This window comes from Periplaneta americana, chromosome 5 (assembly GCF_040183065.1).
Source record: "Periplaneta americana isolate PAMFEO1 chromosome 5, P.americana_PAMFEO1_priV1, whole genome shotgun sequence".
NCBI classification, from domain to species: Eukaryota; Metazoa; Arthropoda; class Insecta; order Blattodea; family Blattidae; genus Periplaneta; species Periplaneta americana.
Window position 1 is genome coordinate 60,951,316 of NC_091121.1, and position 20,669 is coordinate 60,971,984.

At 32.1% G+C, this 20,669-nt stretch overlaps 1 protein-coding gene across 1 annotated transcript in view; it reads left to right on the top strand.

The window, feature by feature from the left end:
* The first annotated feature begins 16,147 nt into the window (after positions 1-16,147).
* Positions 16,148-20,669, top strand: part of LOC138699709 (uncharacterized) — an 86,219-nt gene continuing 81,697 nt past the window's right edge. Inside the window, exon 1 of the mRNA XM_069825792.1 lies at positions 16,148-16,298. Within this exon, the coding sequence (XP_069681893.1) occupies positions 16,238-16,298 (61 nt within the window). The 5' untranslated portion in view covers positions 16,148-16,237. The remainder of the gene's footprint in view (positions 16,299-20,669) is intronic.

Genomic DNA, 20,669 nt, shown 5'->3' on the forward strand with positions numbered 1-20,669 from the left:
AACACTGGTTTATGAATACGAAAAAGTTAGTTCGTTGATCATCCACCGGAAGCCTGCACTAAGAATGTCTATGAATATGGCCCCTCGAAATGCTCTTCTACTACAGTTATGTTGATAAACCTCAGTTTTTTTTATCAGAAGAAGAATAATACATGTATTTTTTTTGTAAAATACACCTCAACCAATTTTAGGATCTAAAATAATATAACCTCGAATTCAGTTGTTTACCCATAACTATCAAGAGTAGGGAAGGACTTTGTTACATTTGTAAATTTGTAACATACAATTTGTAAAAATTGTAAGCAAATGACATTTGAATTTGCAGCGCCATGGCCTGGAACCTGTTAATGTCTACTTTACTTACAAATTTACAAGAGTATCCACAAACGATTAGGGAAAGCACGGAAATTTTACTTGGAGCAAGTAAAGCGATAGGTTTGGAAGTAAACCCCGAAAAGACGAAGTATATGATTATGTCTCGTGACTAGAATATTGTACGAAATGGAAACATACAAATTTGAAATTTATCCTTCGAAGAGCTGGAAAAATTCAAATATCTTGGAGAAACAGTAACAAATATAAATGACACTCGGGAGGAAATTAAACGCAGAATAAATATGGGAAATGCCTATTATTATTCGGTTGAGAAGCTTTTGTCATCTAGTCTCCTGTCGAAAAATCTGAAAGTTAGAATTTATAAAACAGTTATATTACCGGTTGTTCTGTATGGTTGTGAAACTTGGACTCCCATTTTGAGAGAGGAACAGAGATTACGAGTGTTTGAGAATAAGGTTCTTAGGAAAATATTTGGGGCTAAAAGGGATGAAGATATAGGGGAATGGAGAAAGTTACACAACGCAGAATTGCTTGCATTGTATTCTTCACTTGACATAATTAGGAACATTAAGGACGTTTGAGATGGGCAGGGCATGTAGCACGTATGGGCGAATCCAAAAATGCATATAGAGTGTTAGTTGGGAGACCGGAGGGAAAAAGATCTTTGGGGAGGCCGAGACGTAGATGGGAGGATAAAATTAAAATGATTTGAGGGAGGTGGGTTCTGATGATAGAGACTGGATTGATCTTGCACAGGATAGGGATCGATGGCGGGCTTATGTGAGGGCGGCAATGAACCTCCGGGTTCCTTAAAAGCCATTTGTAAGTAAGTAAATAATTATTATATTTTAGTTTCTTGTATACAGACACACTCAAAATCACTACAGAATTTCGCGTCTGCACTCCACAACAATTAAATTATTGACTTTGAAATGAAGGATTGTGCCTGAAATGACGGAACATATGTCTAGAAAAGCTTTCGTCACGAAAAATAGTATCTACCTGATATTATGCTTATTACAATTTTTTAAAACAAACGGCAACAACGGCATCTAAAGTTGCCATTGAGCACTAATGGGTTAATATCAATAACTCAGTCTATAACCATGAATGCGAAACAGAAGAGAATATCAACTAGAACATAACTAAATATGATGTACCTAGTAATAAGAATAACTATAGATTCTTTGTGTCATTTATTATCTCGTATTGCTTTCAAATCTACCAGTGTATTAATATGTAATGTAAATTGCTCTATTTCATATCCCTATATACGTATTTTTATCCTTTGACATATGCTCCATCAAGAAGATAACTGATCCATAGGATGAATAGTAAATGCAATGCCTATAGGCCTATAATTTAGTAGCAGTGTTAAGTTTCTCATGACTCACTCCGAATCTCTGATTAAGCTCCATTAAACATTATATCTCGAAATGCTCTTCTACGACAGTTATGTTGATAAACCTCAGTTTCTTGATCAGAAGAAGAATAATACATGTATTTTTTTTATAAAATACACCTCAACAAATTTTAAGATCTAAAATAGTATAACCTCGAATTCAGTTGTTTACCCATAGCTATCAAGAGTAGGGAAGTACTTTGTTACATTTGTAAATTCGTAACATACAATTTGTAAAAATTGTAAGCAAATGACAATTGAATTTGTAGCACCAAGGCCTGAAACCTGTTATTGTCTACTTCACTTACAAATTTACAAGAATATCTCTCTGAAATACAAAAATTTGTAAATATGTAGATTTGTAACTTTTTTCCTCCTGTAATTTATTTGTACTTTCGTCAAACAGGGCTCTGATATTTAATTGCCAACATATCTGCGGTAGAGAAAGCGGTAAGCTCCCTTCACACACTGAGTTGTTTTGTTTTTCCTCGACCCTCGTGAGAGATTCGAGATAATTCCAGTACTTAACTGTGATGTCGAGTGATGAGATATAAATGTACTCTTCCGCTGTTGTGCTCACTGTGGACGTGACGTGAATTACTGTGTTGTGTTATTATTTGTGCGGAAGAAGGGATGCTGGATGCCGGCTGCGTGTAACGCCTATCAATATGCAACCACTTGTTGCACTTGGCTGCAGTGTCCACACACAATAAAACAGCGGTTGGCATGCGGCCCGATTGTATGCGAGATTCTTCTTTCCATCATGTAGGCCTACATATAATTCTGTGTTTAATTTGCTTAGCTTGTAGATTTTTCGTATAAAGCTGTATTACTTCCTTCCTTTTCCAAAATCCAAGTTTAAATTTGCTCCTTATCTATACTAATAATAAATCTGTAGCTGAAATTTTTCTGGTAATTTTCGATGTTCCAAAAATAATTGGCCCTAACATGTATAATTAACCACCCTGAAACCGAAAATCGCTTTTTTGAAACTTTTGTTTGTATGTATGTCTGTCTGTCTATCTGTCTGTATGTTTGTTACCTTTTCACGCGATAATGGCTGAACGGATTCCGATGAAAATTGGAATATTAATTAAGTTCGTTGTAACTTAGATTTTAGGCTATATGACATTCAAAATACATTATTTAAAAGAGGAGTTATAAGGGGGCCTGAATTAAATAAATCGAAATATCTCGCTTATTATTAATTTTTGTGAAAAATGTTACATAACAAAAGTTTCTTTAAAAATAATTTGCAATAAGTTTTATCCCTTGAAAAAGTTTGATAGGACTGATATTTAATTAGATAAATGAATTTTAAAATTAAAATAACTGCCAAGGCCGTGTAATGAATTAAAAAACAAATGACTTCGTCTATAAGGGGCCTTGGACAGCAACAATCGAAAGCTATGAAAGATAGCCTACAGAGCATGTTTCTGTGTTTGTATGAAGTAATATCGGAAGCTAAATTAACCGATTTGTATAATTAATTATTATTTCCCCACTGGAAAGTGTAGTTTCTCTAGATGGACATAATGATATAATGTTATTATAGTAACTTATGATATAATATAATATAATATAATATAATATAATATAATATAATATAATATAATATAATATGTAATATTATATAATATAATTTAAGTTATTTGAAGGGTTCAGAACCATAGTGGGCCAAGCGCCATTTACTGAATACGTACAAGACAATGGTTAAAATTAAGTTATTACCACAATTCAATGGAAACCTATAACAAGTAAAATAAAATCTACACATTAAATCTAAATTATGTCAATCTTCATTAAACTATGGTTGCATGTAATAAAAATTAAGAAACATGTTAAAGGAATTGTCATTGCACCAAATGAGTGTCTCTGGACCAAAATGATCGCATTTTAATTATTTGGATGCAATTTAAATTAATTAACATATTAAACGATTTATCCTTCTATCAGACACGAATGTTCCCTGGATCAAATGTCCTATTTTAATTATGTAATTACTTTATATTTTTTTTCTAACGGGTGCAGCGGAGCGCACGGGTACGGCTAGTTCTTCAATAAAAATATGTATATAATATGTCTTTTGAAAATTGACAGAGTGGATTGCAATAAACTGATGGGGATCCTAAATAAAATTGGTGTGGATTGGAAAGAGAGAAGACTGTTCAGTAATCTTTATATGAAACAACGAGTCAAAGTGAGGATAGGAGAAGAAATGTCAGAAGGAAGCGAAATTGGGAGAGGAATACGTCAAGGATGTCCTTTATCACCTACCCTGTTCAATATCTACGAGGATTTAGTAAAGAACTGTTTTCAGAACATGGGAGGCGTGATAATAGGAGGAAGAACAATAAAGTGCATAAGATTTGCTGATGATATGACGTTGTTAGCAGAAGAGGAAATGATACTAAAGGATATGCTACTAGAGCTAAATGACAGCTGTGAGCAGTATGGGATGAAGATAAATGCAAATAAGACGAAGAGCATGGTCATAGAGAGAAAAATACAGAAGATAAACTTGCGAATTCTAAATGAGGCAGTAGAGGAAGTGGACAGCGTCAAATATTTGGGGTGTACTATAAGCAGTAACATCAGCTGCAGCTAGGAAGTCAAAAGAATAGCAATGGCCAAGGAAGCTTATAATAGAAAAAGGAGCATCTTCTGCGGACCTCTGGAAAAAGAAGTATTCTACTCACTTCTCTTCATTTCTTCGTAATGTCCATGTTTCTGCCCCATACAATTCCACACTCCACACAAATCACTTCACTAAGGTACACGTACCAAATAACGCCACCTTAACACTTAAGTCACTGTTGTTCTGGAAATAAGTTATGTACAAACAAAAAAATTATGACAAAGAAACTTTAATTTTATCTTTAGAAAATAACACAACGAAAATGGTGATATTATATTCTGGAGAAGAATTAGAACTCAAATAGGAAAACTTTGTATACTGGCGTTATTAGGAACAGCTTGTCCAATTAACCCCACATATTTTCTAGTAACCTATAGACTTATAATTATTAATGAATTATTTTTCCTATCAACTAAATTTGAGTTTCTGTTAATAAAAGGTACAAAATCACTCAATACTAATGAAATATTCTTGATCTGAAGCTGAAACACCAGATGGATTAGGAAAATATGTTTTCCGGTAACTTCATATTTTCAAAAAAGAGACAGCGAGATACAGTAGAAAGTTATAAACAAAAAGCATTAATCTTAGTTAAATATGAATGTTTTCACAAAAGTAAAACAAAAAATTAAGAGTTAGATAAGCTATTGAACCAATATCATCACTGTGCACATTGTGGACATTTAGAAGGTGAAAGGTTAGTGTTTTTCCTGATGTTTCGACATTAATTATGTAAATACCTCACACAATATGAATATAACAGCAATGAAAATACTATTAAAAACTGAGGACTACCGTTAAACAAATGATTACCGTACTAACATAACCTAAAATTCTATCTGTAGACCTTTAACACCATGTGGCGCTAAAGCGCTACTGAATACTTGATAACATTACACGCCTGTTTTTCTAACATTTTCAAATGTTATAGATAGCAAATACTTTCTCTGCATAGAAGAATGTTTAAGGATCACGAAAATATATATTATTTGCTCAACACACAAAATAAAATATTGTCTCTTACCTTGATATAAGAACAGCCTTTCACTATCAACACACAATAGCAAAATAGTGGAATATCATTTCACTGGTAAATGTCAGCGGACAGCTAGTAATTCATTTCATCACTAGATTGCAAGCGAATGCAGGCTACAGTAGTGCACTACCGAAATAAGGTGTCGTTAACAAGAATTAATAGGGTGGCGTTGAAGATATACATGGCGTTATTTGTCTCAGGGACCTTAGTCTCTTCCTTAGTTCTTGCTCCAGAATCTGCAGAAGATGCTCCTTTTCATGTAATTCCCTATTCGCTCCAGATGCCCTAATCATTTTAAAGATAAAATATTATAACATCTAAATAATTGCTATATAATCGACCAACGGACAAGAGTGAGATAAAAAAGGATCGATTTGATACCTGAATAAATCGAGAGATCTAATTTCTGGAAAGTTGAAAGAAATGAAAGGAATGATAAATATTTTAACATAATATTATTCAGAAAACGGATTATTTTCCACGCAACATTAAAAATAGAAGAGATTTTTACGATGACACACGAATGAATAAAAAGGCATTGAGAACCTTAAGTTGAGCAACGCCCCTGTGTCAATGTAGCAAAATGTTATACAAATTCTTTTAGCATAACAACGAAATAAAATTGAGACGGTTACGTAGTACAATATTACAAGTATTATACTTACATACTTAAATAATTTTCTTATTGTTATGGAATTGAATAGTGCCCACTCAAGCTCTCAAAACTTTCTTTTTTCTGATTTTGGCCTCTCCGGCTATTTGGGTTTACCAAACATAATTCAACAGAGTAGGTGATATTCCAACTCTCAATTCCCTTAGGATGGATAGGATCAGTAAGTGATTCCAAAGCTTCGAAGAAATTTATATATATATATGACTGGTTTAGGTTAGGAACTACATAGTATGCTATTTAATAGTAATATGCGTTACAAGAGCGGTATGTTGAAGTTTTCATGTTCGAGGAAAAGTTTGAAAAAGCGAAACGTAGTTGAGTTTTTTAATTTCCGAGAATTGAAAGAAAACATACCACTCGTGTATCGTACATTATTTTGTACGAAGATCGTTTATTACATACCTGAAAGAGGAATTTCTAATTAGTTGCAATGAAACCTCCATCTTGGTTTCTTTTCAATGACGGCAAATGTGCAAAACAAAAATATCTATCTTCAACTCTGTTGCTTTAAAGTGTTTTCTGTGTTTACTATACTCCAGCAGGCCGTGATATACGTCTGTCTTCCCCCCCCCCCAGTCTATGATGAGTCTGGAATCTTGTTGATTTTTTCACGGCTTCCTTAATGCTACTTGCATCACGAATGCAGTAACTTTAGTGGAGTTGTAGAGTTCACTTAATTTTTGCAAATATTTAAAAACAATAATTAACAGTGCAAGTTAGGTGAAATTGCAGTGGTAAGTTTTCAATTTATAATTATTACTATATTGAACGTCTCTAAAAATAATATGTTAAAAGCCTAAAGCAGTAAAATCAATATGTCACTTAAGCGGTAAGAAGAGGGAAATTGTTATGTGTGTTAGATTGGGAATACTGAATGTGGAATTTTAGACTTTCCGCGGTTTGGTTTTGTGCGGAAACCAAGCAAATACGCACGATCTACGCACGATCTCGTACAAAATGTATTGTTTGTCGTTACAATTTTACATTTATGCTTTTGAATGTTATGATGTTAATTTCAATGTTTGAATGTTGTTGTCAAGCCTTTCTTAACTAATAAGAGCTCGTGCGAGTGAAGTACGGAAGTGATACAATAAATTGATAACAATTAATAAACATTACACTAATTACATCATACAGTATGTACAGAAAAATAATATCGTATGTTAGAAACCGAAAATACCATAACAGCCTTGCAGCGCTTTTTTTGTAGTGCGTGTTGTACTCATTTGATATAAGACTGCAGACGCTAAATAACCTAAGATGTTGATACAGCGTCGAAAAATAATCTACTAAAAATATACGACTGCACTTTGTTAGGAAGTAAAACATTTCGACATTAGAAAAGTCGTAACACGATTCTTCCCGCGTTCCCCGAATGACGAGTTTAGTCTTATTAAGTAAAATATTCGAAATTTGTAATTAAGAAACTGTTTGTCTCATTTGATAGATATAATAATAAGAAATCATAATTATTAGTTGTTAATGGTGGGGGGCTCGCGGTACAATTCCTCTCCATTTCTACAATACTTGGAAAAGATTTGGTTTGAACAAGACCAAAGTCAAAGATGTTATCGCTGCTCTGCGTGAGTCATTAAGCTTGCTCCATCACCTTTATTGTCAACATCAATCAGGAAGATACTATCCCTTAGTATTCACCTACAGCTTATATCTTATTAATTTTTCGTATATTTGTTTATAAATGTATTATAAATTGCATTATTAATAAGTTAAAATAACTAATATTGTTAGGTATGCTCTGTCTTTAGTAGCAGCTTTATTTAATTTAATTTATTGGTCTGACTCAATATTTTGGGTTTGCCCTGCGACACAGAATAGCTCACAATAAAATGTAAAATGAAAAATTATATAAACAGGTTTCAGACAAAAGTGATTAAGACATAAGAACAAAAATAGAACCAAGTATAATTTAAATTGAATGTACGCCATGAAGATGCTGACGAAATATCGCTACAGAAAATTTTATAATGGTGGTGACGATGGCATCTTGAAGATCTCTCGTCAGCTTGTATTTTTCCCTCCACTTTACAAAGGCTTTCGGAATGGTGCCTCTAGCTCCAAAGAAGAGACCGGTAACTGTGATTTTTTCAATGTTGTATTTCGCTGATAGGTACTGAATCGAGGGGTCGTAGGATTTCTTTTTTGTAAATTTTTCATATTTATTTGTTTGTAAAACTGTATTGTTAATAGTTAAAACGACCAATTGTTTGCTACGCTCTGCCCTGTAGTGGCAATCCGTAAATTCGAGGAGCAGTCATTGTTCAACAATAAATTTATATAGTATAGAATTATGATAACTTTTTAAGTTACTGTGTTCATAACTACTCGTATGCGGACTTTGAACCCAATACTATAGTAGGCCTATATACAGGGTGTAAGGGGTATAAGTGCCGTCCTTTTCACAGTCGTCGGGAGCGGCCTACAGGATCAAAAAATGTCCATACAACATAGGGTCAAAACTTGATAGTTTTCCCAGAAAAAAAAATTTCTTCTCTTATTTTATTCGCGTTATACTGCTTATATCGTTAGTAAAATTACGAAAACAAATATATCAGTAGGCATATCTAGCAAAGAGTTAATATTAGTTTAAATAAATATTTGTGTTTTCTATTACGTTTTCGTGAAATTAAATAAAATTGCATGCTTAAATTTGTTAATATTCTGGCGTGAGAGACTGGCAACGTGTTCAGCAGGCAGTACTCTGCACAGACATAGGTACGTACATGTCATCTGAGTTCAAGCTCCCTGTCCATAGCTCTGCTGCCGAGCGGATGATAGTTCGGTACCAGGTATTCGATAAACAACTTACAATGTCATTCACAGTTTAGGAATATCATGTGTTATTAATTTATGGAGAAAGTCGTCGTAATTCAAGTGAGGCAAGATGATGTACCGTCAATGTTTTCCGCAATGAAGGTCACCTAATCGGCGAACTTTTGCAGCGGTTTCTCAACGGTTATTAGAAACTAGGAGTCTCCTACCTCGTTTCGAAAATGACACAAACAGAAATTAATTTAAAAATGGTATTGCTTTATGGAAGCGGGAGAGATTAAAATGTTGCATTTAAGAAAAAAAGTTCGTGTGATTTTGTGCAGTAAACCATAGGCCTATTGTTTATTTTTTAGACGTACAATAAAAAATGGACCAATATTCCCAATATTGTTAAATAAAATGGAAATTTACCATAAAGTTCTATTAATGGGATTGAAAGTTTGTATTTGCTGTTCGTTTTATGTAAACAACGGTCCGCCCCTGCATTAGAACAGAGCATCTGTTTTGTACCGGTATGTCTGTATCCGCTTGAGCTGTACCGTGTACTTGTAAACGTTGCCAAACACCTAATATTGTAAACTTTAATAATAATAATTAGTTAAATATTGCAATTAGAAAAAAATTGTGAGGGCATTTTTTCTTCCTTATGACATGACCAATCATCAGTTAAAATAATGGAACTTATATCCCTTACACCCTGTATAGGCCTACAGCAGCAGAACTTTGACTCCTTGTGAAATACGGTTTCTTGGGAGATCTGACTTTGTGGCTACAATTAGTCGGTTGGCCTTCCTGGTTCAGAGTCCCGGGCATATCTCACCCTTTTCATCCTTCTACGTTCGTCACTGCACATACTGAAAGACAGCAGGAGCAATGAAGCAGCAGCAGTCAAGAGGCTGTGTATACAGGAAGTGGAAGGAATCACGAGTAATAATAATAATAATAATAATAATAATAATAATAATGATAATGATGTATGTATTTATTTATTTACACCGCAAGTGGGCAAGCACCCGGTGACAGTGGTATATACAATATAAACAATACACAATAAAATGATAAGTAATACACAATAAAATTTACAATACAGAATACAATTTTACAATACACATACAATTTTATACACAATACAATAAGAATACACAATACAATTTAACACAATAATAATAAAACATAAATAAGATACTTAATTTTACAATGCAACCTACATAATTATGTATAGGCCCTACATAAGTTTCAATAGTCTTTCACTTTACTCTCATCTCACTCACTGTAGTGGCACTATGACGCATTTCACTTACACTTTAGCACACATTTCACTGACACTATAGAACACATTTCACTGACACTATAGAACACATTTCATTGACGCTATAAATTATCACTGATCGGAACTATTCACTGCACTGTAAAACCATAACTTCACTGACTCACCTCGCTTCACTGATACAACAGTTCAAATAAGTCAAATAATTACACCCTTATGCATACTTATAAACAGAACTATATTTAAACTAAACATTTCTAGTCTAAGGCCCTCTTACACGCTATTTTTAAATCATTTACAATTCAAACCAAGGAAGTAACTCGTCAGGCTAAATAAATACATGTCATCTTAAAAAAATTAAATGTTAAATGTCACCTTAATTTTAATTTGCACTTTATACACAACTTTTAAGTTATTCTTGAATCTCCTTAAGGAAGGAAAGGTCATTCCAATCATTTATAGTTCTATTTAAAAATGAGAATTTACCTACATCCGTTTTCTGTTTCCTACATTTGATTTTAAAATCATGATCGTTCCTACCATAGTACGTTGGCTTTTCTAACCGAGCCCTTATGTCTACCCATGCTTTCTGACCTAGATGTGCTCTATACAATGATGTTATTCTAGTTTTCCTACGTCTGTTTTCCAAAGTTTCCCATTTAAATAATAATAATAATAATAATAATAATAATAATAATAATAATAATAATAATAATAATAATGAGCCCGAATGTCCCTATGAAGGGCAAAGGCCTAGAGAGTAGCTCTTGTTCTGTAATACGATGAGCTAATTCGTATTAGGGCAGTACTCAGTGGAAGTAGCCTGTATGATGGTCTATGTTGTATCACTTATTCACTGTTTACACTTGGTCACTTGATTGGTTTATATTTCTACACTTCGTTGCACATTTGTTTTTCAATGCTATTTATAGAATTTTCACGCGTTGCGAAGTTGGCGTTCAGTGGTTTTCCATGTATTTCTGCTTCTTGCTGTGCTGGACCATTGTGGACCTGCTTGTGCTGTGTAGAAGTCTTGGCCTGCCTCTGTGTCGTTTGCCTAAGCGTGTGTCCCACATGGTGGCCTTATACGTCCATCTGTCGTCCTGCATCCTCGCTATGTGGTCTCCCCATTTTCACTTCAGTCTGATGGCTCTTTATATGATGTCTGTTGTTGATGTTATTTGAGATAGCGCTTCATTGGAGATTTTGTCCCTTTTCGTTATTCCTAGTATCTTGCGTTCCATTTTCCTTTGGCTTATTTGCAGTGCGTTCATCTGTCTGTTTGTCGCCGACCATGTCTGGCTCCCGTACCCTATAGTAGTACCACAGTCTAGTATATACAGTCACGAAGCTCAATACGTAGTAAATATGCATCCATAGATAGTTGCTAACCGCTAGGATCGCTGATATCGCCTCATTACAGACAATGCGAAATAGTACCGGCACAATCTATTGTTCCTAGCACCCTCACAACTCAAACTTCGTGACTATATATAGCCTACTAGACTGTGGTACTACTGGGTAGATGCAGGTTTCTAGTTTCGAATTTGAGTTTTCTGCTTACTTTACTGTCGGAAAGTATAAACTGAAGGGACCAGAAAGCCTTACAGGCTAGATATGTTCTTCTGTTTATCTCTTTTTTCGTCTTGTCCTTCCCAAGTATACACATTCCTTCACATATGGTATTGTTAACCTTTTACGCTTATCAAATTTAAAAGTAATGCTCAACAATAAAAATATATTTATATCCGGTTTCAATAATTATTCTCACATTTTTATAATCACCCGAAAAACTGACTCGGGAACCTTCTGTTCCCTATTACCCGTTGCATAGCGTTTTGTATTTATCTACTAACTGCAGTAACCTCCCCGTTACGGAACTGATATAGCTACATTATAAGCAGTAGGCCTATCACTAATTCTTAGTTCATCATTCTTGACGTAACAATGATTGAAATTGCCATTTATGTAAAATCGTCAAAGTTTTTATTTGTAAAAAGGTGGGGGAATGAAAGAGATTTCCATGGATTTTTTTTTTCGAAAGAAGGAGGTTTTGTATATTTGCCGTTGGTCGAAAGTAGAAATGTAAAAACTAAAGATATCTCCTTCTAAAAAAAATAGACTTGACAACTTATTTCCTCCATCTCTACATAATGTATTGTATCTATTCATTTTATTCGAAATGTGTTTCAATGTTTCATTGTTACACTACTTGTATATCATGTGCCTGTGGCTTAAGAAACATTTGAGTAGCGCAGTTCGTTTTAGTAAAAATCTGACTTTCTCCCTTGTACCAATCAGATAATCAATCAACTTAGACTTTGTGGAACCGTGACAAACCAGTGGACCTACAGGTGCACCTACAGTTCTACACGTTCAACTTTTCTTTCAACTTTACGTATGCAAGCAGTGCATTCAATAGTGTACGAAACGAATTTAATTGTGCATATCAATTTCCACTAAAATGATAGCAAATGCAGGATTTGAAAACTACCCATCGCCGGTGGATATCTTATGCGTTTTTTTCCTTTAACAGTAGCATGTAACGATCAATTGATTATTGTAGGTGGCCATGAGTAAGCTGAAAATTGTTTTGTTTGGTGAGGTTGGATTTTCAAGCTGAAAATGGCGACAAGTACGACTGAGTCCGTGGATGGAGCAGGACTCTGAGAACGATTAGCTTTAGTGAAGATTATCTCAACCAGGATTTGAAGTCTCCAACTACAATTTTAGGAGTCAAGTAAATCTAAGAATTGGATTGGAATTTAAGATTTCGTGGGTTCAGAATGACAAGGTTCTATCTGACATTTTTAGCAAAACTGAGATTTTTGTTGCATTGATTTCTGCTACTTCACGGCTATCTACCATATAAATTATATGTTGATATCTCAGTTATTGTTCGTGATAAAGTTAGTCTGAAAAGGTTCTTATCTGAATTGATTTTATTAACAACCAAACTTTTAAAATGCTCTCATATAAAATTTACCAAACACTAGATAGAACCTTGTCATTCTGAACTCTCGATTTATTAACTCATATATAAGATGACGTTCGAAACGGCACACGATGTAGCCGAAGTTTTTCTGGTAATTTTCGATTTTCCAAAAATAATTGGTCCTAACATATGTAATTAACCGCCCTGAAACCAAAAATCGCTTTTTTGAAATTTTTGTTTGTATGTCTGTCTGTCTGTCTGTATGTTTGTTACATTTTCACGCGATAATGGCTGAACCGATTTATATGAAAATTGGAATATAAATTAAGCTCGTTGTAACTAATTTAGGCTATATGGCATTCAAAATATTTTATTTAAAAGGGGGGTTATAAGGGGGGCTTGAATGAAATAAATCGAAATATCGCCCTTATTAATTTTCATGAAAAATATTACATAACAAAAGTTTCTTTAAAAATAATTTCCTATAAGTTTTATTCTATGCAAAATTTTGATAGGACTGATATTTAATGAGATAAATGAGTTTCAAAAAGACAATAACAACGCCATCTAAGTCGGTGTAATGAAATAAAAAACAAATGACTTCGTCTATAAGGGGCCTTGGACAACAACAATCGAAAGCTGTGAAAAATAGGCTACAGAGAATGTTTCTGTGTTTGTATGAAGTAATATCGGAAGCTAAATTAACCGATTTGTATAATTAATTATTAATTCACCATTGGAAAGTGTAGTTTCTCTAGATGGACATAATGCTATAATGTTATTACAGTAACTTCTGAGTGAATCGAGGACAGGCAAGATTAAAATAGCTTCTTATGCACAGAAAACTTGATATACTATTCTGTACATTCGTTTCCTGTATTTCCTAAAATAATTTTTATAACCAAAAGAGTGGTCTCTCGATCAAAATGATCGCTTTTTAATTTTTTTAATACAATTTAAATTAACTAACATAATAAACGATTTATCCTCTATCAAACACGAATGTTCCCTGGATCAAATGTCCTATTTTAATTATGTAATTACTTTACATTTATTTCTAACGGGTGCAGCGGAGCGCACGGGTACGGCTAGTATAGGCATAAAATTAGTCTCTATTTTCCTCATTGTCGATAATTTAAAATTGCCTTTGGAAATCTGTCTTTGCTTATTCTGTTTACGTGATTTTCCAGTTTTCTTCATATCGCCAAAGGTATTATAAATGCCAGATAAATTGACTCATCTATACTAATAATAAATCTGTAGCCGAAATTTTTCTGGTAATTTTCGATATTCCAAAAATAATTGGTCCTAACATATATAATTAACCACCCTGAAACCGAAAATCGCTTTTTTGAAATTTTTGTTTGTATGTCTGTCTGTCTGTCTGTAAGTTTGTTACCTTTTCACGCGATAATGGCTGAACGGATTTCGATGAAAATTGGAATATAAATTAAGTTCGTTGTAACTTAGATTATAGGCTATATGGCATTCAAAATACATTATTTAAAAGGGGGGTTATAAGGGGGCCTGAATTAAATAAATCGAAATATCTCGCTTATTATTGATTATTATGAAAAATGTTACATAACAAAAATTTCTTTAAAAATCATTTCCGATAAGTTTTAGTCTTTGAAAAATTTTGATAGGACTGATATTTAATGAGATAAATGAGTTTTAAAATTAAAATAACTGCCATCTAAGGCCGTGTAATGAAATAAACAAATGACTTCTTCTATAAGGGGCCTTGGTCAACAACAATCGAAAGCTATGAATCATAGCCTACAGAAAATGTTTCTGTGTTCGTATGAAGCAATATCGGAAGCTAAATTAACCGATTTGTATAATTAATTATTATTTCACCATTGGAAAGTGTAGTTTCTCTGTATGGACATAATGCTATAATGTTATTACAGTAACTTCTGAGTGAATTGAGGACAGGTACGATTAAAATAGCTTCTTATGCACAGAAAACTTGATAGTCTATTCTGTGTATTCGTTTCCTGTATTTCTTAAAATAATGTTTATCTCAGAGAATTAACGACCAACGAGAGTGTATTGATTTAGTATGCAGTAATAATATGTTAGCTTAGCATTTCATTATTTTATAATCCAAATTTTAACTATGCTCAATTGAATCGAGCTAAAATACATAAAATACATATGTATTAAATGCAATGCAAAAAATTTGGGTAATGAGCCAAGCAGATTATGTTGCCCTGTTGTAAAATAAAATTTGTTCCTCCTGAGATTCAAGAGTCCCCATAACAAATTGAAAACTTACTTATCGGGGTACATCCGTTATCAACACACTTTTTATATAATATAATATAATATAATATAATATAATATAATATAACATAATTTAAGTTATTTGAAGGGTTCAGAACCATAGTGGGCAAAGCGCCATTTACTGAATACGTAGAAAACAAGAGTTAAAATTAAGTTATTACCATAATTCAATGGAAACATATAACAAGTAAAATAAAGTATACACATTAAATGTAAATGATGTCAATGTTCATTGAACTATGGATGCATGTAATTAAAATTAAGAAACATGTTAAAGGAATTGTCATTGCACCAAATGAGTGCTCTGTGGACCAAAATGATTCCATTTTAATTATTTAAATATAATTTAAATTAAGTAACATATTAAACGATTTATCCTTCTATCAAACACGAATATTCCCTGGATCAAATGTCCTATTTTAATTATGTAATTACTTTATATTTATTTCTAACGGATGCAGCGGAGCGCACGGGTACGGCTAGTAGATAATAAATATGCTTAAAATACTTGTAATAGTTTTGAAAAATCGTTATACATATAGTACCTGCAGACGGCAAGCCAAAAAGCATTTTTTCGGTTTAAATGATGATTGAAGACATATATTTCCATGAAAATATCTTAATTGAATTTTCGTAGCATCGAAATATTTTTCTTTTTACTTCCTACAATGAGAAATAACAAATTCATGAACTTGGAAACGAGGCTGTCACTTGGTTAAATTCACATGTTGATTCAAGCAGGCTCGTGCCAATACTGATGCCAGTGCGTGTAGTATATAACCGCCACAGAGGCGCAGGAACCTCAGTCTGTGGTTGCTGATAGCTGTGTGCATTGTTTCGTGTGGTGAATGTGTAGATTGTGTACACAAACATGAATTGTGGAGTGACGGTGGCGGTCCTGCTGGCCGCCACTGTTTCGATTTCGGCCTCCGGTAAGCTTTAGTAATACGCCAGTAATACAGTTTTATGTTTTACACAAGAAACAAGATGTTTTATTTATGCCCCAGTGTTAGAAAATAACAGCGTAATATGAAGAATTATAATTTGTAAATTTAATAAAGCAAATAAAACTATTATAGAATTTGGACAAAGTTAATCAATAAAATAAAAGTTAATATTACAAATAACGTACGGTAGTGAAAGAAACTTTCAATAAGTTCGGATGCAAAGAGACTCAATCAAATATCGAAACTTAAATTCAAATTAAATTAATTAAAATTATCTTTGGTAAATAAGATAGTTAAATCTTACGAAGTGCTGAGATAGAGTTCGGAATCTGAATTTATAATGAAATATTTTCCAACCGCAATGTAGCACAGTAAAAAACCAACACTACAAAATGGAGTAGGGTATAAAATTTTAACGAACTTTTACGAAGTGTTTAGAACAATAACACGAACACTAAATTCTGAAGTATTATGCAAAATTCTAATGAAGATTTATTCGGCGCTGGGATAAAATACTTACATTTAGACACACAATTAATGACATTGCTACTTGTTCATATCACACCACAATCTGAAATGGTATGAAACTATATGAAGTTTTACGAAGTGCTAGGTAAGGGAATCGAAATCTAGATATAATATTAACTTTATTGTGTTACAATAAAACACACTTGAAATTCTAGTGAAGTTTTACAACTTTTTGTTACAATAAATCGAAATCTAAAAGTATAATTAATTACATGAAAAGTTGTACGATACAATAAAACGAGTAACACTAAAAAACTGTAGTATGTATTTAAATAATAATATTTGGGACAGGGAATGGAAACCTACATGCAAAATAAGTCATTCCAACTTCTTAGTAGCACAATGAAATCAAACACAAAAGAACTGAAGTAGGATCTTAAATTTTATTAAATGTTAGAATACAAATCGAAATGGGGATAAAAATTACGCGTTCATGATAATTTATCACAATAAAATTAAGACTATAAACTGTAATTGGATCCGAAAATCTAATAGTTTTACTCATGATTGAAACAGAAGCTCGAAATCTGGGTACAAAATTCAGTAGAATCTAATTTATTAGTAGAAGAGTAAAACGAAAACTACAAACTGAAATATCATGTGAGAATCTAATAGAGCTTTACAGAGTGTTGAGACAAAAGAATGAAAGATAAAATACAAAAGTAAAATGCTTTCCAAATTTTTAGCGCAATTGATGAGCACTACCAACCCTTGTAGGATATAAAAAATCAAACAAAATTTTATAAAGTGTTAGAAAGAAGGACCGAAATATAGATAAAATTTTAAAACATTGACATATCTTTGTAATAGAATAAAACGAATACTACAATGCAAAGTAGGATCTGAAAATCTTAGAGTTACTTTTTTAATCGTTATGGCAGAAGATCGAAATCTAAATTAAAATTAAATGCGTTTCAAATGTGGCATAATAAAACGAACACCGCGTATAAAACTGTAACCTGAATAACCTGAATCTAAAACTTTAGCGACATTTCAAATGTGTTGGGAAAAATAGTGAAATACTAGTGAATAAAGTAGCAATTTAGTAACTGAAATCGTTACTAAAGCTACACTTTAATAATAAGAATATATACAATTTAATAACTGAAACCTCGTTACTATAATTACGCTTTATTAATAGGAATGGATAAAATTTTACTTTAATCACTAGTGGACAAAGTTTTATTTTAATCACTAGTTAATAAAGTAGGAATTTAATAATTAAAATCTCATTACAAAAGCAGCGATTTAACAATAACGATAGATAACATTTTATTTTAATCACTAGCGAATAAAGTAGCAATTTAAAAACTCAAATCTCATTACTAAATCAATGCTTCAGCTTTAAATTTTACTTTAATCACTAGTGAATAAATTAACAATTTATTAATTTAAATCACGTTACGAAAGCAATGCTTTAACAATAATAATGAATACAATTTTTACTTTAATCACTAGTGAATAAGATAGTAATTTATTAACTGAATTCTCGTTGCTAAAGCAGTGCTTTAACAATAAGAATAAAGTAGAAATTTGTTAATTCAAATCTCGTTACTAAAGCAGTGCTTTAACAATAAGAATGAATACAATTTTTACATTAATCACTAGTGAATAAAGTAGAAATTTCTTAATTCAGATCTCGTTACTAAAACAGTGCTTTAACAATAAGAATGGATACAATTTTTACTTTAATCACTAGCGAATAAAGTAGCAATTTATTAATTCAAATCTCTTCACGAAAGCAGTGCTTTAATAATAAGAATGAATACAATTTTTACTTTAATCACTAGTGAATAAGATAGTAATTTAATAACTGAAATCTCGTTGCTAAAGCAGTGCTTTAACAATAAAAATGAATACAATTTTTACATTAATCACTAGTGAATAAAGTAGAAATTTGTTAATTCAAATCTCGTTACTAAAACAGTGCTTTAACAATAAGAATGGATACAATTTTTACTTTAATCACTAGTGAATAAAGTAGAAATTTATTAATTCAAATCTCTTTACGAAAGCAGTGCTTTAACAATAAGAATGGATACAATTTTTACTTTAATCACTAACGAATAAGATAGTAATTTAATAACTGAAATCTCGTTGCTAAAGCAGTGCTTTAACAATGAGAATGAATACAATTTTTACATTAATCATTAGTGAATAAAGTAGAAATTTGTTAATTCAAATCTCGTTATAAAGCAGTGCTTTAACAATAAGAATGGATACAATTTTTACTTTAATCACTAGTGAATAAAGTAGAAATTTATTAATTCAATCTCTTTACGAAAGCAGTGCTTTAACAATAAGAATGGATACAATTTTTACTTTAATTACTAGCGAATAAGATAGTAATTTAATAACTGAAATCTCGTTGCTAAAGCAGTGCTTTAATAATAAGGATGAATACAATTTTTACATTAATCACTAGTGAATAAAGTAGAAATTTATTAATTAAAGTCTCTTTACGAAAGCAGTGCTTTAACATTAAGAATGAATACAATTTTTACATTAATCACTAGTGAATAAAGTAGAAATTTGTTAATTCAAATCTCGTTACTAAAACAGTGCTTTAACAATAAGAATGGATACAATTTTTACTTTAATCACTAGTGAATAAAGTAGCAATTTATTAATTCAAATCTCTTTACGAAAGCAGTGCTTTAACAATAAGAATAAATACAATTTTTACTTTAATCACTAGTAAATAAGATAGTAATTTAATAACTGAAATCTCGTTGCTAAAGCTGTGCTTTAACAATAAGAATGAATACAATTTTTACATTAATCACTAGTAAATAAAGTAGAAATTTGTTAATTCAAATCTCGTTTTAAAGCGGTGCTTTAACAATAAGAATGGATACAATTTTTACTTTAATCACTAGTGAATAAAGTAGAAATTTATTAATTCAAATCTCTTTACGAAAGCAGTGCTTTAACAATAAGAATGGATACAATTTTTACTTTAATCACTAGCGAATAAGACAGTAATTTAATAACTGAAATCTCGTTATAAAATCAGTGCTTTGATAATAAGGATGTCTATTTTACTTTAATCGCTAGTGATTAATGTAACAATTTACTTGCTGAAATCTCCTTACTAATGCGACGCTTTTAAATTAAGAATTATGTCTAATTTTAATTAAAAGTAGGATGGATTTTTTATGTCGGTGATGGAAGACGAACTGTAGGCCTATGACACAGTTGAATCAAGACTTTTATATCGTCGTTGTTCCTGCAATAACTCCTATGTGCAAAATATAAAATTGTTCAGTAGGAAGAAAAACACATTTATTCATTCTATGGCAATAGTACATAGGAGACTGTGGATTCTTATATTTTCGAAAGAAAGAAATATAATTACATATATGAGATTTTATTATTTTTGCTGTATCACTATTTAAGTTATTTAATAGAGCAGAAATTTGAAAATCGATAAATATGTCACATAGGAGTTATTGCAGGCACAACGACGATATCCACTCGGGAAATTGGACATGGTCGGCTACGTCTCACGTACCAGACATTCCGCTCGTTGATGAAATACGTCTTGTTATGGTATTTACTAGTGTACCATAAATAATTATTAATATGTATTTCACTTTTGATCCCGATTTTAGTAAAGTTTAAAATATTATGAATGATTTCGTACATTATACTTTAATTTATCTATAGCAATGATGAAACAGGCCCTACGAACTGCAGTAGAATGTGAAAATTCTAGTGAAGTTTTGTAAAGTTTTTGAATGTAAGACGGAAATGTAGACACACTGCAACATTCTTGCAGTAGCTACAATAAAAAGAACAGTAGTTATACAAACTGAAATTTTATCT